This window comes from Phoxinus phoxinus, assembly GCF_949152265.1.
Source record: "Phoxinus phoxinus genome assembly, chromosome: 15".
Lineage (NCBI taxonomy): Eukaryota > Metazoa > Chordata > Actinopteri > Cypriniformes > Leuciscidae > Phoxinus > Phoxinus phoxinus.
The window spans coordinates 21401719-21428561 of record NC_136890.1 but is presented as its reverse complement, the minus strand read 5'-3'; the positions used below and the strand labels follow the sequence as shown (position 1 = coordinate 21428561).

At 40.5% G+C, this 26843-nt stretch overlaps 2 protein-coding genes across 2 annotated transcripts; one reads left to right on the top strand and one right to left on the bottom strand.

The window, feature by feature from the left end:
* Window positions 1-75: 75 nt before the first annotated feature.
* Window positions 76-18938, top strand: gnai3 (guanine nucleotide binding protein (G protein), alpha inhibiting activity polypeptide 3). Its single transcript, XM_079636681.1, has 9 exons — window positions 76-715; window positions 6938-6980; window positions 7454-7595; window positions 8163-8320; window positions 9761-9889; window positions 10029-10158; window positions 10657-10810; window positions 17680-17890; window positions 18105-18938. Exons 1-8 carry the CDS (start codon window positions 598-600, stop codon window positions 17868-17870), a joined length of 1065 nt encoding a protein of 354 aa, XP_079492807.1. The 5' UTR covers window positions 76-597; the 3' UTR covers window positions 17871-17890; window positions 18105-18938.
* A 1152-nt stretch (window positions 18939-20090) lies between these two features.
* On the bottom strand, window positions 20091-26649 carry gnat2 (guanine nucleotide binding protein (G protein), alpha transducing activity polypeptide 2). The gene is made up of 9 exons (XM_079636680.1): window positions 26259-26649; window positions 24453-24495; window positions 24010-24151; window positions 23566-23723; window positions 23355-23483; window positions 23017-23146; window positions 22439-22592; window positions 21480-21691; window positions 20091-20822 (listed from the first exon to the last, which is right to left on the bottom strand). The coding sequence occupies exons 1-8, from the start codon at window positions 26374-26376 to the stop codon at window positions 21501-21503; spliced, it is 1065 nt and encodes a 354-aa protein (XP_079492806.1). The 5' UTR covers window positions 26377-26649; the 3' UTR covers window positions 20091-20822; window positions 21480-21500.
* Between the last annotated feature and the right edge of the window lie 194 nt (window positions 26650-26843).

Here is a 26843-nt window from a genome sequence, read left to right as displayed (position 1 = left end):
TGGGCGTGTTCGTTCAGTAGGCCCAACCAATAATATTTCTCCCTCACAAGTCGCAGTCGATTTCTGTTGGTTCGTGTGTTAGGAAATCAGTCACAAAGGGGAGAGACTTACGAACCAAACATTTGATTCAGTGCATGGAAGTGAACCAAAACGATTCGTTCACTTCAAAGATTCGTTCAAAAACACCGAATCGTTACAGCGCCACTGTGATCCACTTCGAGACATTTAGCTACGTTTTGGATACAGTCTTGGATACCGTTTTTTTTGCGAATTTTTCAAAACAGACCGCAGAGCCACATCGATGGATACTTTTTAGTCACGGAAACATTATTCTTCTGTGTTTCTGGTTGTGGGTACTCTGTGCTGTCCCAGCTAATGTAACGTTAGTTGCAGCGGTCAAGTATACTATTGATGTTATCAGAGCTGCCATTTAACATGTTTTAAAGGGTCTGTTTTCATACGCTGGCAGCATCACGTGCAGCATACCTGCCAACGCCTTTTCTCGCTTTGGCTTCGTTATTCTCCAAGCTCTAGGATAATTACAACCGCGTTAAGTTTTAAAGGTGTTTATTAATTGTTTTATAAACGTTTTGAAAAATGGGTTGCACTTTAAGTGCTGAAGATAAAGAAGCGATGGAGAGGAGTAAGATGATTGATCGGAACCTGCAAAAGGACGGAGAGAAAGCATCCAGAGAAGTCAAGCTACTGCTGCTCGGTATGATAAACTTTCTTAATACCAGCAATATTCAGTAATTCATGCTATGTTGTATACACACATACATGTTGTGTACAATGTGTATTTTTTTCTTCTGTTATATCTCTGTTTTAAGCGCTTTTGGAGCTTCAACTCGATTGTCTTCATGCAAGCAAGCTGTCCAAAAAGTGAAAACTTATCATCACTGCAAATATTCACGTTAATATTACAAAGGCAGCGATCAAACTTAAAAATTCAGCTTTACGCTGAAATGTTTTGCTGGGTGTTTAAGAATGTGTTATGTTGGCTCAGTGTTGTCAAAACATGTTTTCCCGCGGAAATCCTCCCCCGGTGTCCTAAAACATCCATTGATCATCCCTTTTAGGTTATTACCATATTTTACCTAAGTTACACCGTTTGGTTGCTCTGTATGACAAACACTCTCACACACCCTGGAATCACGGCAGTGTGATGGAGGGAAATAGCGAAAAGTAATGATGTGATTGTGGCTGTATTCCAGCTCTCAAAGCGTGATGGCATGCAGAAGATAATGGTTGTTTTGGACCATTAGAGTGACAAAATACTGGTGTTTTGTCTGTCTATTTTTTGTGTGTGGATACTTTATTGGTAGCATACAAGCTAGTCAGCTAGTGACTGTACAGTAATATACTGTAAATGGTGCATAGTAACTAGACACAACTCTCAGATAACTAGGCACAACTCTGATTATTTGTGGGTTTCTTTAGAGTTTGGATAAAAGTGCTAAAAAAAAGTAATGTAAATATATAGGCCTATTCCAATGATGTAGCAAGTGCCTTGTGACAGCTGTCGTTTCTGTTTGTTGTTGTCAGCTGTTGACAGGTTGTTTCTCTGAGTAAACCGTACTGGGATTTGTCAGAGGAGTGGTAAAATATGGAGGGACCGCTGTGATTTTTGTGTGGGAGGGAATTCCTTTGGACTGTCACTGTGATATTCTTCTGCATGCAGATTCTCTGTCAAAACAGGTTAAAAACATTGTAGATAGCAGATTACACAATCAAAAGTTATGATCACTTTGTCTATTGGTGTTTGGTGATATTTTTCGAATTCATGTTTAATGTTTAAATTTTTAAGTCACAAACAGATTAGACGAGGGCAAACAAGCGTTCCTGTCAGCAGGTAGACATTTGTACAAGTCTTTGTGTGCATGAAAATCATCTCTCTTTTTTTTCGTTTCTTTTTTTTTCTCTTTTCTCTCAAGTTATGTAACCCTTCCCCTCTTGGCATTTAATTCGTGCATTGGGGCATGTTAGGGGGGTTTGGCTTTTTACTCTGAATGCAGAAACCCACAGTATGCTGGAAGTGGGGCGAGCATTTCAATGAGCCGAATATTACATGCTCCGCTAAACTCAGAATGGAGTTCATAAATAAAAGCCGTTATGAAAGAACTGTCTAAGGACGGCGAGTTCTGAGAGTCATCCTGAATTACCAAATTATTTTTATCTGCTCTCGCTGTTTTAATACTGCTGCCGAGTTTAGACAGCATGGCTACATCCCTGTTGGCAAGAGGATTGCAACTGTCTGACAGTTCACTATGGCTTAGTTGTAGCTAATTAGCACTGCACAATGTGCTCTTAGCTTAATCACATTGTGAGAACTCACTTGTGAATTTTTCTTTGTGTCCACTGTGGCTTTCCTGACATCAGCAGATTCAGGGGCATTAGGCTATAATGACTAAACTATTGCTTCTGGCTGAACTGCTATTCAAGTGGTCTATTTAAAGGGGTACTACACCCAGAAATGAAAATTCGGTCATCATTTTCTCACCTTTATATCGTTCCAAACCTGTCTATCTGACTTCTGCGAAACACAAAACAAGAAGCTATTATGATTAAAAAATTAAGCTTCTTTTATATTCCACTGTTGTTAATCTCTTTCTATCTGTTCAACACAACTGAGTATGGTATATCAGTGCTGTTATTGTTAACTAGAACAATACATTGTTTAAATAAAATATAAATATTAGATGAAAATCCTCTGAAACTTCAAAATGTAACAAAAATCTTTAATTGGCAACTAGGCCTAACTGAAATAAAATAGGATGAACACAGGTACTTGTCACGGTGGCTGTAATGAACGCACATGATGAAAGGAATGGGGAGCATAAAAAGTATTTATTAAATCTACACAAAACACTTCTAGAACACAAATCTACACAAACAACCACATTTAACTTAGACGATGACGGACAAATGAACTGACAGAACTCAGGGTTTAAATGGACAGGGAGAGTAATCAAAATAAGTATGAACAAGTGAAAGTGGCAACTAATTAAGGCACAAAGAACACAGGCAAACCAGAACAGGAAACACAGTGAAAACTAAAACAGAACATGGTACATTAGTCCAGGCTGCTTTCAGGAAGGTGCGGCTTTGGAGGAGGACGAGGGGCTGGCAAAGTGCAGGACACCAGAGGAGATGAAAGAAGGAGAGGTCAGGGCGGCGATGGGAGGTTGGGAGGAACCAGGAACATTAGTAGTCAGACAGGAACCCATGCAGTGCGCAGCCAGGACGATGACCCACGGCAGAGTCGATGGAGGAAGGACGATCTGGGACGATCCTTAGCTCAGTCCTGACTGCTGTCAAGTTGTTGCCGATGCGCTGTTCACCAGCACCCACTCCACAACGTGGCGAAATCCTCTTGAGGACCGTTCTAAGGGAGGCATGCCTTGGACCGCTCGCTGAGGCTGGTGATGTAAAAAACCCAGAGAGAGTGGTCCGGATAGCGAGTTCGGCACGCCAGGTAAAAAAAACAAACTAGTGTGGTCTTCCAGGGAATGGTCCTTCTGCTCGGGGCTGAGCAGTTGGACAGCAGGTAGGTCTATATGCGAGGGTAGAAACTAAAGGGGAAAAAAAGAAATAAAAAAGTTTCTTAGGGTCCGAAACTCTGTCACAAATGGCTGTAATGAACGCACACAAAGAAAGGAGTGGGGAACAAAAACGGTCCTTATTAAATCTACACAGAACACTCAGGAGATCACTGGAGAAAAGATAGCATTAAATTACTTCATTAAACTTAGCCGATACCGGACAAATGAACTGACAGAACTCAGAGTTTAAATGCGCAGGGAGAGTAACCAAAATAAGTATGAACCGATTAATTAAATCAATAACTAAGGGCACAGGCAAATCAGAACAGGAAACATTGAAAACGAAACTAAATTAGTAATACAGTACTCACAGGACGAGTGCAGAATGAATGGAGCTATACCCCTCAAAATCCACTTTTCTCAAGATATAATTTTTTGTCTGGTAATTTGAATGTTGTATTCGAAAGGAGATGCAAATAAATTACACATTGCTGGGTGTTAGATTTTTTTAGTCACTTATTTGCTTTAAAAAGTATTTTATAATGTATGACCAGAGATACTGCTTTACGGCAATCCTTCAGTAACTTTGGTGCTTTCGCGCTCTGCACTTTCTTTTCTCTCGAGGCATCGACAACACAGGCTAGAAGACATTCTGGTCCCGCTGATCAAGCGGTATCTCTGGTCGTAATCAGTCCTTCACTGACCAATCAGCATTCATTAGCAGAATGCTAGCGTGTTATGGGCAACAACAACTCAAACTGTAAGACATTGAAAGGACATAAGAACTCGTTCATTCAACTTGCGACCTATAACCCATGTTGAACTTGCAAAACCTATAATCAAATCTGAGATTTCCCCACGGCAATCGGGTGAAATAGACAAATTTAGCCGTCTAGCTCCATAGACTCCCATTCATTTTGCACTCATGGGCGATCGCCCCTAGTGGAACTCGGGTGGAACTACAACCAAAATTCGGTACAATAGGACTTAATAGGGAGTGGCCAGGCTCTCCGTAGACCGGCTCTGGTATAGTTCACTCATGACAATTAGGCCCATGTATGTATTTTGTTATTGTTGTGTTGAAACGTATTGTCTTTATAATAGCACACTTAATATTAATATTTTTTCACAAAGTGTAGTTGGGTTTTTAATATGTGAAAATATACTTGCCTTTATATTTTAGGAAGCGGTCTCTCAAAAGGTCACACAGGTCACTGTAAAGGTTCCTGTTTGAAAAAGAGCTGTGTGACGATTTAAATGTAGGCTATATCCTTTTGTTTTCCACAGAAACAATGAGGTTGAGTAAATAATTACAGACTTTTCATTTTTTGGGGTGAACTCTCTCGTTTTGCTTGTCAACTGACGAACTGAGGGAAGACTTCTTAATGTAAAATTAGTTTCTGTTTGATAACACTATGATTATCCCACTGGAGGATATTGCTCAGTAGGGGGTTTGGCATCTGGTGTCTGTCTGCTCACAGCTCTATGTAAACCTGCACTGTTGAAAAGGCTAAAGGAAAATAAATCATAAATCATGCCTCTGCTCAGCTGGGGTTGATAATAGTAGTGATCTTAACCACACTGCACATGCCACTGCAACTAACTATATAATTACAGCAGGAGTGAGCCATTACCACACCCATTCAAAGCATTCACATGTGTATGTGGAGATGTTGTGCCTGTGCTGCACAGTCCCGGTGCGAGACCTGATGCTCGGAGTCGGACAGAATCCAGACCGTGTGTGGCTTTCATTCCAGAGTTGCAGTTATTAGGGGAAAGTGTGGAAGTTCTGATCTAGCTTCCGCTTTGTGTGCAGTGAATGATCACATTGACTTTGGCTGATCCTAAATCAGTTCTCTCACAATGAGAGACTTCAAATGAGTGAGTTAGCTAGTTAGATTGTTAGCTTATGATTGCCGATACGAGCCCAACATCATTTGCTCATGGTTTTGGACTTTATTTATATTTGAACTAAATTGTCTGTTTATTTTATTATGCAATATATATGTGAAATTAAACAATATTTTTATAAGGTACCTTTTTTTGCTGTTATAAATAGTACAATTTAAATATAATCTTTATCCTTGAGGTTTTGATCTAATTTTATGATGCATTGCTGTCTAAATCTATGATGCTGTCATTATATTGCTAACCTAACTTATGTTAATGAGAGAAGTAACAATGCCAGATTCATGAGTTTTTGCAGGCCACTTTAGGAATCATTTGATCCAGTTCATGATGACCCAATTTTAATGATTTGTATAGAAATTTGGCTTTTTGGGGTGAACTAGCCTACTCCTTTAAAAAAAACTGATTCGGCTTGCTTAACTGGTCACTGTTGTAAAGGTCAATAGGTTTGTGTGTGTTCTCTATCTGGTTGGAAAGTCCAGGTCTGATTTTAAAGAACTGTTTCAGTTTCTCTCAGCCATTGATAACTCATTGTGCTTTTACTTGTGCCAAGGCCTCATCAGACGTGGCAGGACGTTTTGGCCGTCTCACTCTCGGCTGCAAGCATGCCTGCGGTTCAAGACGCTCAGAAGAAATTTTTCACATGATTCTCTAGCCCCAAAGACCCACAGTTATTCCCTCGCCCTGCCATAAATTTGAGCTAATAGGGCAGCAATCCACACCTCAGAAGCAGAAATTATTGATCTAACCCTTAATGCATCTTACAGTAGATTTGCTGCATGTAACCACCAGCACAAATGACCCTGAAGATTGAACAGTTGACCAAGTGGGCTGAATCTTTTTCCTTTTTAATTCATTGTGATTCTTTTATTGTACAGCACTTTGGTCACTTTTCACCAGAATGGCAAGCCAAAGAATATTTAAAGTTCAACGGGTATCTTGGATAATGCAAATGTATTTTGTTGGGGACAGAATCTGTTACTCCATATCCAAAATGTGTTAAAAAACATCATGCAATACCTGCCAATTTGCATAAAAATTTGAAATGTTCTATTCATTCCTGTTGAGAATTACAGTTAAGCATTGGATTATGTACACACCATGCGTCCACTGGCCTGTTTGCTCATGTTTGTACAAACATCTCTTTCTGGTGTGTTGGTTAATAAGCCATCCAAGTGAGTCATTTGACTTGTTTATAAAAAGCTCGCCTATCGTCCTAACAAACACTTTGGCTGGGGGAAATAACATCAGACAAACCTTTCATCTTCAGGGCATTTAATCTCACCGTATGGCAAGCGCAACCTGAAATAGAGAGCTCATTCTGCAGCTCATGCTGGGCTTGTGATGTGGGAGGCAGAGGTTGAAAGCTTCTATTCATCTAATGCAGACCTTCTCCTGAGCGTGTGATGTTTGGGGTCAGGCGAATAGACTGCATTTATCAATTTGCCATATCAACCTCATCAACCACGTTGTGTGTCCTCTTTTAGGTGCTGGGGAATCAGGAAAGAGTACAATAGTTAAGCAAATGAAGTGAGTGTTTTGATTTATTTTTTTGCACAAAAAAACATTTGTTTGTGTACATGTATGTGTGTGTGTTTATTATTATATTAATATTGTAAAATTTTAAATTATATTCTTTCTTTTATACTATACATACATTTATGTTTATATAAATTATATAGATATTCATGTGTATGTGTATATATCTATATATATATATATAGTGCTTATAATCAAAATACATTGGAAATCATTGTATATAATACATATTTTATATTAATTTGTAAATAAATGAATGATTATATGGCCATTCAAGCAATCGCATGTATTTTTTATTTGCTTTCTGTACTGAATATTTTGGTTTGTGGATGACCAACATCAGAATCAGAACAGCCTAGACTGAGGGAACATTGCTGGCAGTTATCATTGGATTTTGTTGATTTAATTGTTTTGTTTGATGCGCAGTAGATGAATTTATCCTATCGGATTTGTTTTACTTTCAGGATCATTCATGAAGATGGTTACTCAGCTGAGGAGTGCAAGCAGTATAAAGTCGTGGTTTACAGCAACACTCTCCAGTCCATCATTGCCATTATCAGGGCCATGGGCCGTTTAAAGATCGACTTTGGGGACTCTGCAAGAGCGGTAAGATACGTAAATGAAAAATGCACGCAGAATAACCCATAAGCAAGAATTTATTACTTCTCTTGTCTAGACTGCATAGTGCTGGAATTCGAGTACAGCAATGTTTACACCCTCTGGACAACTCAAACTGAGTTTAGTTCTTCTTTTCAGCCTTCCCAGGACAAAAGTATTTCGATCATTTATAATATCATGATGCTCTGAACCACCATAATTGGTCACAATATCTCAATACAGCAATAATCTACTGTTGTTGTTTTCCCTCACTGGAATCTACTGAGGATTTCCCTGTTTTTCACCAAATTAACACAAGGAAGAATGATATTTAATTATTTATATATATACGTGGTAATATACAGCAATATATATATATATATTATAATTCCTGTCATACGAAAACAAACATGCAACACACCTATTGTAGCTTGATTCATGAGCTTATGAGATATATTGTAATTAATTCAAAAGAATTATGAGTAACATACTCCATGTTCAAAATTGAAATTGACTGACAGCTTATAGTATCATTAAAGGAGACCAGTTTTCAGATTGTGTTCTGTTTAACATCAGGATGACGCTCGTCAGCTTTTCGTGCTCGCAAGCACTGCAGAGGAAGGGGTCATGACCCCTGAGCTCTCTGGGGTCATCCGCCAGCTGTGGAAGGATGAAGGAGTGCAGACGTGTTTCGTCAGATCACGAGAGTATCAACTCAATGATTCAGCAGCATAGTAAGTGCACTTTCTTGAGATGGACCAAGGTTTTTCACAAGCTATTCTGTGGGGCCTAGCAGAGTGACCACATGTGCAGTTCATCGCGATAACATGTTTGACATCCAGAACGTGTCTAAATAATATATAAATAAACAGATATATTTGTTTGTGCTGTATTTCTATCAAATAAATGTTGTTAGTTTGATATTTTGTTCAGTAACATACATAAACATTTAAGTGTCCAAATACTTTTATACATTTTAAAATAAAGTTTACAATTATTTGAACAGAACATGCCAATGTTTATTTTGGCTTATGACTTTAGATAGTCATTTTGCAAATATTGTTTTTACTTACAAAACCTTTGGTTTATTGTACCATAATTTGTCTCCACAGAATCATCATGCTTTTGTTTGAAGTGTTTGATGTGGAGTAAATCAGATTTTGGTTTCCTTGTGCAGACCTGTTTAACATTTTTTTTTACCTGGTAGATTCCAGTTCATTGACTGGGGAAATTTGTGGCTTTCTGAATTGCATTGCGCAACTTTTTTTCCCCCTCAGATTTTTTCCATGTTACCGTCATTCTTTCACTCTGTTTTCAGCTTTGGTAGCCACTAAGAATGTTTCCAGTATGTAATGATAATCAAGAGCAAACTTCTCTCCTCTCAGTGAACTCATGCGTTCATGCATTGAAACTATAGAGCCAAATCTTCCAATATGAAAGAAGTTTTATGTTGTGAGCTACTGTTATGGCAGAATCAGAGTGGATGGGTCGTTTGATGGATGCATCTTTATTGTAGCCACAGGCCTGTACTGCAGTGACTGTAGAGTCTCTCTCACTCTCCACCACCGTAATTGTAAAAAAAAAAAAGTTACACTACAGTTGGGGTCAGTAAAACATTTTTTTTAACATACATTTAATTTGTTTATTCACCAAGGATTCACCAATAAAGTGATCAAAAGTGACAGTAAATTGTAAATAAAAGTAACAGTAAATACTTCAGGATCATTCTTAAAGATGGTTACTCAGATGAGGAGTGCAAGCAGTATAAAGTCGTGGTTCACAGCAATACTATCCAGTCCATCATTGCCATTATCAGGGCCATGGGCCGTTTACAGATCGACTTTAAACCTTCATGTCACATATTCTGTTGAATAATTAAATCAATGATGCTTGTCAGCTCAAAAAGATAAAAAGTATAATAAAATAAAAGTATGTGTGCAGGTCTCAGAACCGGTGCATCCTTTTTAAATGTGTTCCAGCTACTGAGACTCTTCTTACAATACATACAGTACTGTACATTTTACGTAATAGATCCTGCGTTTGGGAGTATTAAGAATCGACAGAGAAATGTGAGGATTTCAAAATGTCCTTCTAATTGCTCTTTAAACCATCCTGACATTGTTTTGTAAGGGCTTTCACTCAGAAATGCTCACTATGGTTTGTCTCTTGTCCAGCTATCTGAATGACCTGGATAGGATATCCCAGCCCACCTACATGCCCACTCAACAAGATGTGCTGAGAACTCGGGTCAAGACCACTGGCATTGTAGAAACACACTTCACCTTCAAAGAGCTCTACTTCAAGTAAGTGTCATCTCTCTCTCTCTCTCTCTCTCTCTCTCTCTCTCTCTCTCTCTGTTTCTCTGTCTCTCTGTCTCTCTCACTCTCTCTGTCTCTCTGTCTCATGGCCTGATCACAGTATATGCTGCTTGTATCTGAACAGGATGTTTGATGTTGGTGGTCAGCGTTCAGAGCGGAAGAAATGGATTCATTGTTTTGAAGGCGTCACTGCCATTATCTTCTGTGTGGCGCTCAGCGACTATGACCTGGTCTTAGCTGAAGATGAAGAGATGGTGAGTTTCCTTCCCACTGTGATCCCACAGCTAAATCAGAATGACACACTAGTCTGTTAGCAAGACCACATGACCAATTCCAAGACACATTTGATATGACGGATTAATGCAAATGTGGTAAAAGATGATAATCAGTGAGAAAAGCTAGTAGCAGAGCTCAGTATTTTGTTTATTTCTCCATCGCCACCACAGGGGATGTTCCGTTTGCCCTGGTTGTGTTAAAGTGATTTTCTCATAGCTCATGGAAAACCCACATAGTTTCCTCATGAGACCCAATTTCTTAAAATACACTGACTATTTTTCCATAAAAGGATGATTTTAGGTTGCATATTGACTTTCAGCGGAATTAATTGCACATTATAGAATTAAATACGCATTAATTCCGTCACGGCACTGAGCTTTTTTTAATGCAAATCTCAGCTCTCAGTTGTCAAACCGATCAAATGTGAACACATAAATGAGTCTCGGAGCAATATGTTGATCTTGATGTGTCCACAGAACCGAATGCATGAGAGCATGAAGCTTTTTGACAGCATCTGCAACAACAAGTGGTTCACAGACACATCCATCATCCTCTTCCTCAATAAGAAGGATCTGTTCGAAGAGAAGATCAAGAGAAGTCCACTCACGATATGCTACCCAGAATACTCTGGTGAGATTAAATCAAATATTGAAATATTGTACTTATGATTGAAAAGTTACTAAGTGTCTTAAATAACATTACATGTAAACTCACAGCTAAATGTATATGTTTTGAAGGATGATGCTACTAATAAGACAGTATATTCAACAATAGTTGTATTACTAACTTGAACCATCTGTTTTAGATGGGCCTGAAAAACTATTTAAATCACGTCTAAAATTAAATCATATATTTACTCAATCGTCATTATATTGCTAGAGCCTTTAGGGCAAACTGCAGAGTGGATGAAGTATTGCTTGTTTATAAAAAGTTATATAAATGAAGAAGGGACTACATGAGGTTAAGTTTGAACAACCTATCAGATGAGGGGAAGCACTGTGGAAAAACCTCTGTTTTGTGTCTGCAAGTTATCATCCTTCAGGGCCGGGTGAAAGTTGAGTCTTGCCGGTTTGGAGAGGTTTTAGTGCCTCACTCTGTCTTAATTTTTAAAACACAGTACATTTATAGATGTTGATTTGTCCTCAGTGTATTCCATTGAAATCAGTCTGGCCAATGGGCTGGACCATTGTAGAAAACGTACTCGGTTACTAACGTAACCTCGGTTCTCTCTAGGAGAGGGAACGAGTACTGCGTCGAAAGAACGCTACGGGAAAGTATTTCTTTGTCGAGATTGAAGCCTAAAAATTAATCCTTAATTTTGTAAACATGTAAAACGCTTTTCTGTAGCATACAACCCTAGGCGGAGCAATATCGCTCACCCATTGGCTGCTCCGCCAGAAAAGCACAGCCTATGCGAGGCCAGAGACGCTGACCAATGAGGGCGCTTCGCGCCCATTCTGCGTCATCTCCCGCCGAAACAGGCGTGGCCTAGGTCTATAAATACGAGCATAGCTGTCTAACACACCGATTTTCGTCACGAAAGCGACGCAGCGTGGGCACGCACGGCATGAGACGCAGTACTCGTTCCCTCTCCTAGAGAGAACCGAGGTTACGTTAGTAACCGAGTACGTTCTCTTACGTAGAGTTCTCTCGTACTGCGTCGAAAGAACACTACGGGAACCCCATGTAAAACGCCGTGCGTGCTCTTGGACCGACACAGACACCTAAGGGCGCGCGCGCCCTGGCATACAAGTGCCTACCCCAAGAAGTATAGGGAGAGCGGCTAAAATAGCATCATCCCTTTATAGTAGTGCCTCTAAGGGCATAATAACATATATATGAAAATATTAAATATATATATGAGGGGTAACAGCATGCTCATGGGACACCATGTCAGTGAGTGATGCTTAAACATTGAAGTGACCTGGGCCGCAACGCGGGGCAGGAACACTAAAACATAGTCTTCTAGACCGAGAGCAGTTTAGCCTGCAGCGCAGGAACCTCTAGGTTATAGAACCGTATAAATGTAGACGGGGAGGCCCAGCCTGCCGCCATACAGATATCTTGTAGCGAGATTCCACTATACCAAGCCCACGAAGAGGCCATGCCTCTCGTAGAATGTGCTCTGATGCCCAGGGGGCATTCCAAACCTCTAGATGCGTAGGCTAGCGCAATGGCATCCACTACCCATCGAGATAGACTCTGTTTCGTCGCGGCTCGCCCTTTAGAGCGCCCACTGAACGAAACAAAGAGCTGCTCCGTCTGTCGAAAAACAGCAGAGCGGGACACATAAGCTCTCAATGCCCTGACCGGGCAAAGGGAGCTATTTCCGTCCTCCGAGGCCGGCAGGGCCGACAGGGAGATGACCTGAGCCCTGAACGGTGTGTTGAGGGACTTAGGTACGTACCCATGCTTCGGTTTCAACACGACTACAGAGTCGTTTGGCCCGAACTCCATACAAGAAGCTCTAACTGAGAGCGCTTGCAAATCCCCCACACGCTTCACTGAAGCGAGAGCCAGAAGAAACACGGTCTTGAAAGACAGGTGTTTCATGTCAACTGAGTGAATAGGCTCGAAAGGGGCCCCTTTCATAGCGTTCAACACTGTAGAAAGGTCCCAAACGGGGACTGAAGGAGGCCTTGGAGGGTTTAACCTCCTGGCTCCTCTAAGGAAACGGACCACCAGGTCGTTTCTGCCCAGTGAATGGCCAAGCGTTGGATTAACGAACGCTGATATGCAGTGTTGTGGGTAACGCGTTATAAAGTAACGCGTTAGAGTACTCTAATTACCTTTTTCGTGAAATGTGTAACTTAACGCGTTAGTTTTGTGCGTTAAGTAATCAGTAACTTCGTTATTTTTTAAAAAAAGTAATCCGTTATTTTAAGGAAAGGAAAATCCCGAAATAAAAAAATTTCCCCAGGATCAAGACAGTGTTTCTGCGCTTCAATACTCCACCACCCTCCAGCTTCATTAAGGCACACGCGCGCAGTCTCTTGCTCTCTCTCTCCCGCTCTGCCATGCACGCGCTGCGCGGTTTGGACATAGACAGTATATAAACGGGTTTGGAGCACAGTCTCTGTCTCGCGGGCGCGCTCGCTCTAGATTCCGGAGATTTTAACTAATTCGCGGGCATCAGTGAGCTGCTATCAATATGCGGGAGACTCCCGGAACTTCCGATAGACTTGGGATGACTGCATTTCTATACTGAATTAATATTGGCATTATAATTATTGATTTTTTTATTGAAATAATAGCCCATCCGCGCATCTCTACTACCCGGGCTGGGAAGGTGTGAATTTTGATTAATATGTTCTGTGATAATAAATAAATAAATAAATAAAACGCTATGTGGAATAGCCTATGACTGTCTTTCCTGTTATTGTTATCCTGCAGTGTTAATTTAGTCGGATGACTGACGTTATTCATTGCCAGGAGTCACGACTTCTAGGTGCATTTAAAGGGGGCCGTGTCTGTCAATTAAGCTGCAGCATGTGTGAGGCGCTGCAAACGGCTTTTAATTTTTGGTAACGCATGAGTACTCTAACGCGTTACTTTTATGAATAGATAACGCAGTAACGTAACTGATTACTTTTAATTGATGGTAACGTTGTAACCTAATTAACTACTTTCCAAAGTAACTATACCCAACACTGCTGATATGGCAGCCACATAGACTTTGAGCGTGGATGGGGTTCTTCCCTTATCCAACAGTTCTTGGAGGAAGGAGAGAATCTCCGTTTCCCCGCACTGAAGCGGTGACAGACCTTGGTCTGAACACCAGCCAGAGAACACCGACCATTTGGAAGCGTAGAGCCGTCTAGTAGACGGAGCCCTAGCCTGTTCGATCGTGTCTAACACTCCCTTTGGGAGGTTAGCGGGTACCCGTTTATGGCCCATACGTGTAGGGACCAGAGCTCCGGGCGAGGATGCAAAATCGAGCCCTTGGCCTGCGAGAGGAGGTCTCTCCTCACTGGAACCGGCCACGGGGCAGTACTCTTCAGTCGCATCAAAACTGGGAACCAGGGTTGATTCGTCCAGTATGGAGCGACTAGTAGCACCGAGCATCCGCTTTCCTTGATCCGCTCCAGCACTTGAGGCAGGAGTGAGACAGGAGGAAAAGCATAGAGCGGACGGCGGGGCCAGACACTGGCCAGCGCGTTCGTGCTCTTCGAAAAAAATTCTGGGCAGTGAGTGTTTTCCTGGTTTGCAAACAGGTCTATTTCCGCTCTGCCGAACGTTTTCCACAGCAGACGCACTGTCTGTGTGTGTAGAGACCACTCTCCCGTCGGAACATTGTTCCGTGAGAGTCTGTCTGGGCCTACATTCAAGTGGCCTGGCACATGCATTGCTCTCAACGAGCGCAGGTTGTGCTGGGCCCATACCAGTATGCGTTCCGCTAACCTGAATAGGTTTCGGGATTTCACGCCCCCCTGGCGGTTTATGTAGGCTACTACCGACATGTTGTCCGAACGGACCAGGACGTGGTGCCCTTTTATCCGGGGACAAAAACACCTCAGCGCAAAGTCCACCGCCATTATTTCCAGGCAGTTTATGTGCGGTAGTTTGGCTCGTTCTGGCCACTGGCCAAAGAACGGTCTGCCGTCGAGCAGTGCTCCCCAGCCTGAGGTGGACGCGTCCGTGGACACCACCTTCAGGCTCGAGGAAGTCCCCAGGCTTACACCTGACCGGTACCAGTCTGACGCTCTCCATGGTGTCAGGGCTGAAATGCATTCCTGATTGACTTTGAGGCGATAACGACCGTGCAACCATGCTCGGCGCGGTACGCGCGCTTTCAACCAGAACTGCAGTGGGCGCATGCGCAGCAGGCTAGGGATAGGCCGAATGGCAGGACTGTGTACTGATATGCCCGGCCCTCGAAGGCGAATCTCAAAAATCGCCTGTGACGTGACGCAATTTGTATGTGAAAATACGCGTCTTTCAGATCTATCGCCATAAACCAGTCTCCTCGGCGAATCTGCGCGAGGATTTTTCTGGTCGTGAGCATTCTGAACTTTCGCCTTGCTAGCGCTTTGTTCAGACGTCTTAGATCCAAAATGGGTCTGAGACCCCCGTCTTTCTTGGGTACCAGGAAATATCTGCTGTACCAACCCCCTTCGCTTTGAGCTTGAGATAAAGGCTCTATGGCCCCTTTGCTCAATAGCTTCGCTATTTCGGCTCGAAGTAGGTGTGCTACTTCTGTTTTTACCGTGGTTTCGACTTTCTCCGTGAAACGGGGAGGGCGTCGATGAAACTGTAGCGAATAGCCTCTTTTATAGTCTCTAGCACCCATTCTGAGACCCCGGGAAGTCTTTCCCATGCATCTGCACGTGTGACTAGGGGTTGAATGTAATCTGGGCCCTGGTCGCGAAATGGCGGCGACACGAGAGCAACCGTGTGCTGTAACATGGACGCCGTGGCGTGTGAGGCGGGGGGTATGTTTAACACAGTATGCATCCCGCGCGCGCTCGGCTCTCTGAGTTGAGAGAGAGCGCGCGGGGCGAGCCCCGTAGGGCTCGTTATATTTGTGAATAAACGTGGGCGCTTGGTGGCGGGCACATTTATAACACCGGGGACACTGTGTTTGTGTACTGACTGACCGTTCGTTAGTTTCGTTTTTACAGAAAACGCGGAACGTGCAGTGTGTAGTGGTTGTGGGCACTGGACAGTGGGCACGCTCACTACATGTAAAGCACAATCGGCATGAGTCGATTTTATGTGTGCATACCCTGTGTTGTACGGGGCTGTGCTTGCACGGGTTGAAAAACCGGGCTCTGGTCGCGAAATGGCGGCGACACGAGAGCAGTCGTGTGCTGTAACATGGGCGCCATTGCAGCGTATGATGCGGGGGGCGCGCTTAATCGAGCGGGCAGCCCGCGCGCGCTCAGCTCTCTCAGCTGAGAGAGAGAGCGCGCGGTGCGAGCCCCGTACGGCTCGGCATGTTTGAGAATAAATGTGGGTGCGTGAACGCGGGTACATTTATAGCACTGGGGAGTACTGTCTATTAGAACTGACTGACCGTGCATCGGTTTCGTTTCATAGAAAACGTGTGACCTGTAGCTTGTAGTGATTGTGGGCACTTGAAAGCGGGCACGCTCACTACATATGATGCACAATCGAAAGAGTCGATTTTATGTGTGCAAGCCCTGTATTGTGTGTACGAATGGGCACTGGTCGTGGGCATACGTGTAGTTCGGTTCATTTGGTCCGGACCAAGGGAAAAAAATACTTTGTAGCATTTTTTTAGGTGTTTTGGTTCCTTTTCACACCACACTCTGGTCCGAATCAGTTGATGAAACGAACCAAAATGCAGTCACGTGACAACATCCACATCACTCGTTGGCCAAATGGGTCTTTTCATAACTGCACTTCGATTGTCAGAATTAACGTGCAGGAAAATTCCAACAGAACAAACGGAAGTAAACCAAGAGGAGGAAAATCGGGCAGACACGCCGCTTTTTACTCTAGAGAAACGATTTCGTGGGCTGATTGTATCCGTCCCTGGTCATAGTTTATTATATAGTTTGTCTACACCACTTTAGGCAAACAATAACATTTGAGAATGAAGCGAGGATGCGGCTTGAAAATAATGTTTTATGCTATGCACGCGGCGAGTCACTTCAGGAGGAGAAAAGTGCATTAATGTTGCTAAACAGTGACATAATGCACAGCGCCGCTGACTACGGCAGCTGGTTTAGTCCAAAAATCCCCAGTTATTTGGCAGTTGGGTCTGTTCAAGGTCGGATCACGTTCTCAACACAAACGAACCGATCCAGAGTTCGTTTGAAACCGTACCGAGACCACCTCTCCGAGGAGGTCTCGGTACGCTTGTTTGGTCTGCTTTTGGTGCGCACCCGAGTGCGATTGCTGTTTTCACACCTGCCTCATTTAGTTCGGTTGAATCACACTAGAGTTCGTTGTCCCCCTTGGTGCGGTTTGTTTGGGCAGGTGTGAATGCAGCAATCGCACTTTTTTTCATACTGGACTAAAATACTTGAGTATTTTTATCTTGTGCCTCGACTAATCATCTTCTGACTTGTTCATTGATGTAACATTCTCCATATTCCCACTTAAAAAGTTTTGTTGGAGTATCATTAAGAAATCGTTCTATGTTTAATACATGTTAAAATGTCATTTTTCCCTGTGATGGCAAAGTTGAATTTTCAGCATCATTATTCCAGTCTTCAGTCACATGATCCTTCAGCAGTCATTCTAATATGCTGATTTGGTGCTCAAGAAAGATTTCTTATTATTATCAATGTTGAAAACATGCTGCTTAATATTTAAACTGTGACACATTGTTTTCAGGATTCTGAATAGAAAGCTCAAAAGAGTAGCATTTATTTGAAATAGAAAACCTATGTAATGTTATAAATGTCTCTGCTGTCACTTTTGATCAGTTTAATGCATCCTTCCTTGCTAAATACAACTATTTATTTCTTTGCCAAAAAAAAAATTTGAACACACAAATCTTAAACTCACATTTGTCTTGTGATGCTCAGGAACGTATGCATATGAGGAAGCAGCGGCCTACATCCAGTGCCAGTTTGAGGATCTGAACAAAAGAAAGGACACAAAGGAGATCTACACACACTTCACCTGTGCCACAGACACCAAGAACGTACAGTTTGTGTTTGATTCAGTCACTGATGTCATCATCAAGAATAACCTCATAGAGTGTGGTCTCTATTGAAGCATCATCTGTGTGCTAAGGTCAGTACAACAAAAGAGAAAAGGGCCAAAACCTACAGGACTGTTTCAAATGTTTTTACACACAAATCATGATTCAGTAATACGTTTGCACTTATTTTTTCCTAAATTTAGTACCATACATTTGGAAATACCACAGGCCACTGGTGACCTTAAAAAAACATGAAATATATTTTTTATATTTAATAATATTAAGACATGTTTTATTTATTTACAGTTGATTATGGAAGATTTCAGAGCTTCACTGGCTGGTTGTTCCTGGTTTTGTCCATTTCGTCTGTCAGCGGATGAGCGAGAGAGACTGCCACCCCGCTGCATGCACCCGTCACGCTAAATGCGGTACCTATCACCATGAACAGGATTTTTGAGACTATTTTATTTCCCCTTAGTCTTTTTTATATATATATATAATGACAGTCTGTGGTGGTCATTATTTCATTGCCACTTCCTTTTAGTCTTAATTTTTTTGCCAATATTCCTCTATAGGTATTACATGACACACCACTATGCATAGATCAAAATACACAATGGACGATATCATGTGACTATATGCCAACCCCCATTAGATCAAAAATCTTTAAGATTTCAATCTGAGTCCTATTAATAACAGTGTATCAGTTCTTATGGGAAAGAACGTTTTTCATAGTGATTATTTTTCTAATTTAGGAATTATTTAGGTCTGTCTTTAAGACTTTATTTGCAAACACAGCAGAATTTCTATGAATTAAGTCGCTATGATGATTGAAACGTTGTTAAAACACAGCAACAGGACACACTTTTTGTTACTAATTATTAGACATGAATCACTTTATATAACAAACTGTTTTTGTATTTCTTAAGAACCTGTAAAGGTGTGAACAAATGCTTTTCTCACAGATACATTTCTGAATGGTACGAAATAATGACCCTCTGTTTGGTCAAGAGTACTTGGGAACAAATGCCATAAAAACAGAGCATGATGGCTGGATTTGCATTTATGTCTTGAGTACAGCCTTTTCTAAGACTTGTTTGATGTGCTTTTGTTTAATCCTGTGGATTTTAGTATTTTTTTTTAAACAAACTGACACAATGTGATCTGGTTTGTAATACCTGTGTTTAATATGAAAAGTGTTTCCATTGATTTAAGACTAATGTCTATAACATATTGAACATGCCAAATAGCCAGAGTCACTATAATATTTTCAAGACAGCATTATCCATATATTCCAATACTGGTACATTGAGTACATCAATGAATTAGTCTGAATTCATTCGACAATCTGTATATCAATCTTATATCACGGTGCTTTATTTGAACTATTTTAAATATAAAAAGTGCAAATGAACAGCTAACGGTAATGATAGCACTGAATCACTATTATGCTATAAACTTGGTTTGTTTCGTTTCTGAACACATTGGGTATTATTTAAAAATGTTTTTGCTTAACGGTTGTTTCTGATCATGTCCATACTACCATGTCACCAATTGCTGCAGTTTTGAGAAAATACATATGCAAACCTTTGTTTAAGGAAACCTATATATATAATCATGATCAGAAATTAACTTTACCAACCATCAGTTGAAAAATATTTTTGGAACAAAGAATATTTGATAATTTTAGTCTTCAAACGGCGAAGACAAATATACCGTTTTTTTTTTTACACTAAGAATCATACCTAAATGTATTTTACCATGCGTCTTATTTTAATGAGACCGTGTATCTGATTTAATATTGTGCAATTGCCAATGTTGGCTCTTTTATTTCCTACTATTTCAGTTGTTTTTCTGATTGTGCCTGTGGCTCTGAATGTGAATTTATGTGTAGTGTCACGATTGTTGGATATCTTTACTAATTTTAGCTGTCTTTTTTTATTATATAGTGCTCTTAGCAGAAAGAGTGTTTTGTATTGTGTGAGTGTTTTGAGTGTTTTCATTTGTACTCAAAATGAGATCTGACATAGAAGGTCAGTGTTTAAAAATACCATTTAATACAATATAAGGGGGCTCTTTCGTGAAAGTGCACAATTACTATGGTGCTAATAGCCAGACAATTGCAGCGCATAGTAATCCGACACCAGCAACCAGTGGAATTGATGCAAGTCTTTATTTCATGTGCCTACATTTACATTCCAGAACATCTCCACAAATTCAGACCTCAGGTTTATAGCAAAGCAACAGGCCATTCTAGAATTTTCACTTGTTACTGTAATACTGTATCATAAATATATATATATATATATATATATTTATGTCTCCATATACATTTTATATAGAATCTTCTTGAAACAGAATTTTTGTTTGCCTACTCTTATTTACAAAACATACTGCCCTACTATATTTGGGGCTGAAAAATAAACATATTTCACATATTGTGTTAGCTGGTTAAATTCAAACAATCAGGTCTTGATGGTATGCACGTTTTTCCTCTCTCAAAGGAGACCAGACACTGCGCAGCACTGTACGTGTTTCTAATTGTTATTATGGGATCTGATGTCCCACTATAATGTTTTTATTACAGCAACATTTATTTGCATTAAATTTACTTTTCTTTTTCTGGAAATGAATGGGAAAAAAAAAACATCTAACAGTCAAACCTCTATAGGTTTAACATTAAAACACAGTGAGAGGAGGCTTCTCTACAAGCATCATTAACTCATAGCATCAAAAGTCCCCTTTCTTTGGTAATCCTTCTCTTATTGACTCTATTAGCAGTTTGAACTGTTAGGAAATGTTTTTAGAGTCCCTTTGGAGAGCAGAGGCCGTTAGTCTAATCTGGATCTAGTCTCTGAGGTTTGGTTGGGATGTTGAAGTTGTTCTTTGCCCGGGGATCCGCTGACCACACTTGACTGCTTGCTGTAGAGTTCACCTTCATGCCACCTGTGGATGTTCTTTTGTTACCATGGCAACTTCATCAGAGTAAATCCAATCATTCAGGTGGGGATGGGGCAGAAAGATCTGGAAAATAACATATAATCACTTAAATCATTAAAAAAAAATCTTATTACAAAAAAATCTGAATTACAGATATAAAGATATAGAGTTTATAACCCACAATTGTGACTTTATATCACACAATTCTGAGAATTACTTTTTTGTTTTTTAAGTTGCGGAAACAAGCTTAAAAGCTAATTCTCATTGAAATGATTTTACAGAACTTTCTGAAGTTATAACACCCTGTCTACACTGGAAGCGTGGAAACTTTACATCATCCTAGCATGTTTTCTACCTTTCTACCAGGTCGACGAATTCAGCAATAGCAAACTGAAGAGTAACTATGCATCCAAGTTTATTTTAATGTTATTATTTTATTTTCAAATCGCTTGATACAAAATTACTTGTATGACTGTTACTGTTATTAGTATGGGTGTTTGTTTTAATTTATATGCAAAATATTAGAAACAAAAGCTGGTTTAATTTAATAGACCAGAGACCAAAAACTTCACAAGCTGGGTTTGGAGACAAGTTACATAAAAGCAAGTAGCTGGAGTAGCTCTGAATAGAATAGAAATGGGGAAATCTGTCAACTGAATTCAGAAATGTACTTTTAACTTTCCGCTCATGTCCATTGTAAACGGTGTGAGAATCTGCTTTTTTTTTTTTCAGGGAACGTACCTTTGAAAAAGTCGATAGTGTTTAGAACAGACCACAGTCCTTAAGGTTTTCTTTGATGATAATGTCTGTCACAGCGTTAAACACGATCTCGACGTTCTTTGTGTCCGTGGCACAGGTCAGATGTGCGTAGATCTCCTTCACTCCCTTCTTCATGTTCAGATCCTGAAATTGATTCTTGATATAGTTGCTGGCATCTTCATACGTGTTTGGACCTGGAAAATTGAGATGTTCATCAATTATCATAGTCGCCCATGGTAGTGGCTGTTTTTGTGTTTACAGTTCCTCTACCAATTGCAATAGATTAAAACAATGCAGACAGAGTTAGTTCATTGAAAAATGGAAATTAATTGACTCCCCTTTATACTGATCCAAACCTGTATGACCTTCTATCTTCCGCTGAGGTCAATTTTTAAAGAATAGCCTGACAAATCTTTTCAATAGAATGAAAGTGAATGACTGTCAAGCTTCAAAAAGGGTGCAAAAGCACCATAAAAGGTCTATACCAGCCATAAGAGGCCATACCAGGAACATACCGAAAGTCATTATTCACTAATAGTCAGTTAACTGTTGTGATTGGTTCAAGTCAATTAATTCATTGAAAAGATGTGACTCAATAGAATGATTAATTTGTAAATCAGACATAGTCTCTCATGAACTTGCAGAGGAGAGCTTGGGCAAATCAAGATAATAACAACTTAAATTTTAGTTTGTTTTCACACAAAGCTATCATATGGCTTCGGAAGACCTAATTTATTATACTTTCATGGTACTTTTACTTTTTGTCATTCTGAAGCTAGACAGTCCCAGTCCTTGTTCGCCAGGAATGGCCTGGATGATTTTATGTTCTTCAGAAGAAAATCATACAGGTTTGGAATGATAGGAGTGTGAGTTAACAGTTAAGTCCTGGGCAAAGTACTGTTTTAAGGTGCTGTGTTTATTTATATAGAGACCTCACTCACCGTCATAGTCAGGGAAACAGATGCTCAGGTGGACTTTCTTGATCTTCTCCTGGAAGAGATCTTTCTTGTTGAGGAAAAGCACAATGGAAGTTGTGGCGAAGAACCTGTGGTTGCAGATACTGTTGAAGAGATGGAGACTCTCGTGCATGCGGTTCTGGAAAAACATGAGGAACAAAATAATATAAGTTGAGAAGCAATCCTTGAGCTTCAGACATCATTATCAAACCATTCAATTAGGCTCTATGATATTTATAATGTGAATGATCTTGATTTATTTGCTGAATAAAGGATCTGTAAGGTCTGTTCCTCATTCTTAAAAACAATGGTTCCAAAGCGGAGGTTTCACAGCAATGCCATAGAAGAACCATTTAGGGTTCCTAAAGAACTTCTAATTAACAGTCACCAATCACAAGAACATTTTAATAATCAAAAGAATTATTAAAAAATACTTTTTCCACTAAAAAATAACCTTTTGTGCAATGGAAAGGTTCCAGTGGCATTAAAGGTTCTTCATGGAACCACAGATGCCAATAAAGAACCTTTGTTTTTAAGTGTGTTGGCTAAAGATAAGCGCTTACCACTTCATCATCTTCTACCAGCACCATGTCGTAAGCACTCAGGGCTCCACAGAAGATGATGCAAGTCACACCTTCGAAACAATGAATCCACTTCTTCCTCTCGGACCTCTGGCCACCCACATCGAACATCCTGCGGCCCAGAGGAACATGAAAAGGTTTCATTCAAAGCTTTGGTTCATTTTTCTTTGCTGAAATCTACCTAAAATAGTCCTTTTACATGGATAGTCCTATTACATTTTTTGGTCTTGAGTATCATTACATTACCATTTTTGTGGTTCTCAATTTTAACAGAGCATGTAATAAAGTTGATTCAATCCCTTCAGGCAGGTAAGACACACCTGAAGTGGAGCTCTTTGCAGCCGAACTGTTCCTCAATGATACCAGTAGTCTTGACTCGAGATCTCAGCACATCCTGCTCAGTGGGGAGGTAGTCGGGTTTGCAGATTCTGTCCATTTCGGCCAAGTAGCTATGGAAGATAAGTCAGCAATTCATTTAAAGACACCTGAATTATACATTTGCTAAAGTACTGAAAAAAGTGTTGTACTTACTATCCAGCGGAGTCGTTTAGCTGGTACTCAGCAGCTCTATCAAAAGAAGCCTGCACGCCTGAATCCTTCCATAGCCTCTTGATGACGTCTGCCAATTCTGGAGGCATGCTGCCCTCCTCAATGGAGTCAGACAGGTTCTGGAGCTTCTGACCGTCCTCCTGCATGGGACAGTAAAACGGGCACTGTTAGGCATCATATGGTCAGTCATCAATTGGATTGCTAACGAGTACGAGGTCAAATAAATAGAAAATGAGGTCATTTAAAAAAATTAAATATGCACAGATACATTTTTCACAATAGGATCTAAACATGCATTTCGAAAATCGATAGGGTGAATTTTCATCGCATGCCGACTTTAACAGTGGATTTCAGCGTGTGGATTTTGTTAGTATGTGAATATCTACAAACTAATCATTGTTTTTTTTTTGGAGTTGTTTGGCAGACCTGTGCTGCTGGTGACCCAAAGTTGAGGTCCAGCATCTCCATGCCTCTGATGATGGCCAGAGCAGACTGCAGAATGTTGCCAAAAATAATAGATCGGAACTCCATTTGTTCTTCTTTTGTATAACCACCTTGATGGAGAATTCTTTGGGGGGAAAAGAACAGTGTTTTGATTAATGATTTGTAGATTAATTCATTTACATACACTGCAGCCAGACTACACATTCACTACCACCTGGTGGTCACAGATTAGCATTACAAGGTGTTGAAAAATGAACGCAAGTGCTGGCATTTCCCAAATGCACACCAATTGTTAAGAAATAATTCAACTAGAATGTATGGATGAGATTTTAAATTCAGATGAAACTTATTTCTCGAATGTGCTTCCACAAGCTGTAATGGGCTCTTCTGAGCATGTATTCTGTGTTGCATGCATTTATACTCACTTCATCTGTTTTACAATGGTGCTCTTCCCTGACTCACCAGCACCTACAAGACAGAGAGAGAAACGTGTGAGTGTACATAAGAACAAAAACAAAACAAAAAACGAGCATCAGATCTATTTTCGACCAAACTATGTCCCTCTGTGACTTTTGGCTTAGTTCAAAGGTCTTTGGCCTAATCATATTGATCTGAATATCACCTCGGTATGTGTCAATATGGTGGTTACGACTCTAGTTTAGGTCTTACACACAGTGCCTTTCTCTGAATTTAACTGTTTATTTTATATTTTAATAACGAGGTCAATGTTAAGCAGAGATAATCTGTCAGGGAAAATGTATAGATTGTCATTGATGTCCAGGTCAGAGGAAGGCTCTTTAACCTGCTTATAAAGTGACCCAATTGGATTTGTGTTAGGGAAAGCTTCTCAGAAGATCACTGACACTTTGATTCATCTTGGAGCTTCAGTCAGTCGAGGGCGAGGGGGTGGGGCTCAACCGTCTCCCGTGGCAACTGTCACTCTTCTGTGCCCTTTACTTACTGAGTTAACTGTAGCTGTGGTGGTGATGTGTTAAGAGAACTTGCGTCATCCCTGGTACATCTCTGCCTGTACGACTGCTTAGTTTAGAAACTAGATTAGATTATATGTAAAATGGCTGTCTACTTCCTAACTGTCAGATATGAACACGCATCACTACAATTAGTATCACGCTCTTTGACTTTTATTGTGCAAGAGAAGTGATTTCTTAATGTATTGAGAATGATTTTCAAAACTAATTTCCAAAATTCACTACATGCAGCATGTATCTGTTCTTGAATTAGTTAATTGGTTATATTTACTTGCTTCTAACTTTGTATTTTACCAATGTTATTATTATTTGAGAACATCAGATTACAAACTTCCTCTTCAGACAGGAAGTGGCTTGTGGAGCTGGAAGAAATCAGGTCAGTACTTAATCAATGCATCTGTCTCACAGTGATTGGCTGAAATTGCTCATTGATTTAAAGCGTCCTGATGTAACAAACTGTTAGGAGCACTGAAACTGGCCTCCTCTGTTTTCCGTTCCCATTGGAAGATAAACTGAACCTGAGCTTAAGAGGATCGGGGCTTAAACCATCACGGTAATCGGATTCAGGTCTTATTGTCAATATGCCACAATTCACAGGGTTCCTCGGGTTGTGATCTTTTAAGGCGACTTCACTTGCAGTGAAAATGTTGCTACAGGAAAGCTGGAATCGATCGTGCAAACATTTTTAAAAGCTAATTTCGAAAATCCTTAAAACTGAAAACATTAATAAATGAATTACACCTTAAGATCATTCATGCTAAATAATTTACTGAAAAAGAGCTGATGTGCATCAACTAATATACATGTCAAATTAATCGAAAGTACATGTGTTATATGGCACAAAACGACATAGTTTGTAAAAACATGTGTATGCAATTATGAAGTCAACTGATTACACATGCAATGTATAATTTATGAAATAATTACATAACCTGTGATTGTCTCAAATCTTTTGTAAGTCAGAATTTTGCTTAAAGAATGTTTTAACACTCTGCCCTAGTGCATCTATAACTCTTAATCCCAGAAAGAAAGAAAAAATCAGAAGAATAACCTTAGGTTTTTAATCCCACTTGGTAATCTCAACTGCATTTTACTCGCATGCAATTTAGTATTAGTGATCACCTGTTGCAGGCACAAACGTACATAAAGCATCTGAAGTTTCTGCATCAGTAACTGGTTCTGGAGGCAAAATTCCTTAACTCAACACCAATGTGCTGGAGGAGTCAAACACTGATTTCTTACCCAGCAGCAGAAGTTTGACCGTCTTGGCTTCTTTATCAGCATCTTCCTGGAGCTGTTTTTCCAGCTCTTTGGACTTCTTGGCCATTTCCTTATCCTCTGCACTCGCTCCGCTACCCATCTCGTCGTCAGACGCTTCCCTGTCAAGTTCCTCAAGGTAAGAAATTTTGACGGCTTTCCCTGTGCTTTGCTGACAGAGAAATAGATGCAGGTTGCCCTGTACCTTGGATCACGCGGTAGGGGGAGGGTCGCAAAAGTGTTGATTCCTCTCCTAGGTGTGACTGACCTGCCTCGGGATGGACAAGTGGATAGAGACAGGCACAGAGACTGAAGCGGACTGCCCTGCTTCCTCCTTTGGTTGCTCTATCCCCTCTAATTCCTCCTTGTCCACCTCAAAAGTCTTAGCTTAGGATTGGGGAGGGCTTTACCGATCTTCCTGTGTGAACCAGCCAATCCTATTAGCTCAGCTAACAAGGACAGAAATGAAGGTTGTAAAAATTAGGACCAATGCTTCTAGTGAATAGAATTTGACATTGATCAGATGATGGAGTGTGATTTAAAGTGTGTGTGATCAATTGGAGCTGATAT

Bases quoted from the DNA above. Each gene is read 5' to 3' on its own strand.
- gnai3 (XM_079636681.1), top strand. From the start codon at position 598: ATGGGTTGCACTTTAAGTGCTGAAGATAAAGAAGCGATGGAGAGGAGT. The intron at 10,159-10,656 runs GTGAGTTTCCTT...ATGTGTCCACAG, and splicing joins TAGCTGAAGATGAAGAGATG to AACCGAATGCATGAGAGCAT. The intron at 10,811-17,679 runs GTGAGATTAAAT...TGTGATGCTCAG, and splicing joins ATGCTACCCAGAATACTCTG to GAACGTATGCATATGAGGAA.
- gnat2 (XM_079636680.1), bottom strand. From the start codon at position 26,376: ATGGGTAGCGGAGCGAGTGCAGAGGATAAGGAAATGGCCAAGAAGTCC. The intron at 23,484-23,565 runs GTAAGTACAACA...TATCTTCCATAG, and splicing joins CTAAACGACTCCGCTGGATA to CTACTTGGCCGAAATGGACA. The intron at 21,692-22,438 runs GTGAGTGAGGTC...TCAATTTTCCAG, and splicing joins CTGTTTCCCTGACTATGACG to GTCCAAACACGTATGAAGAT.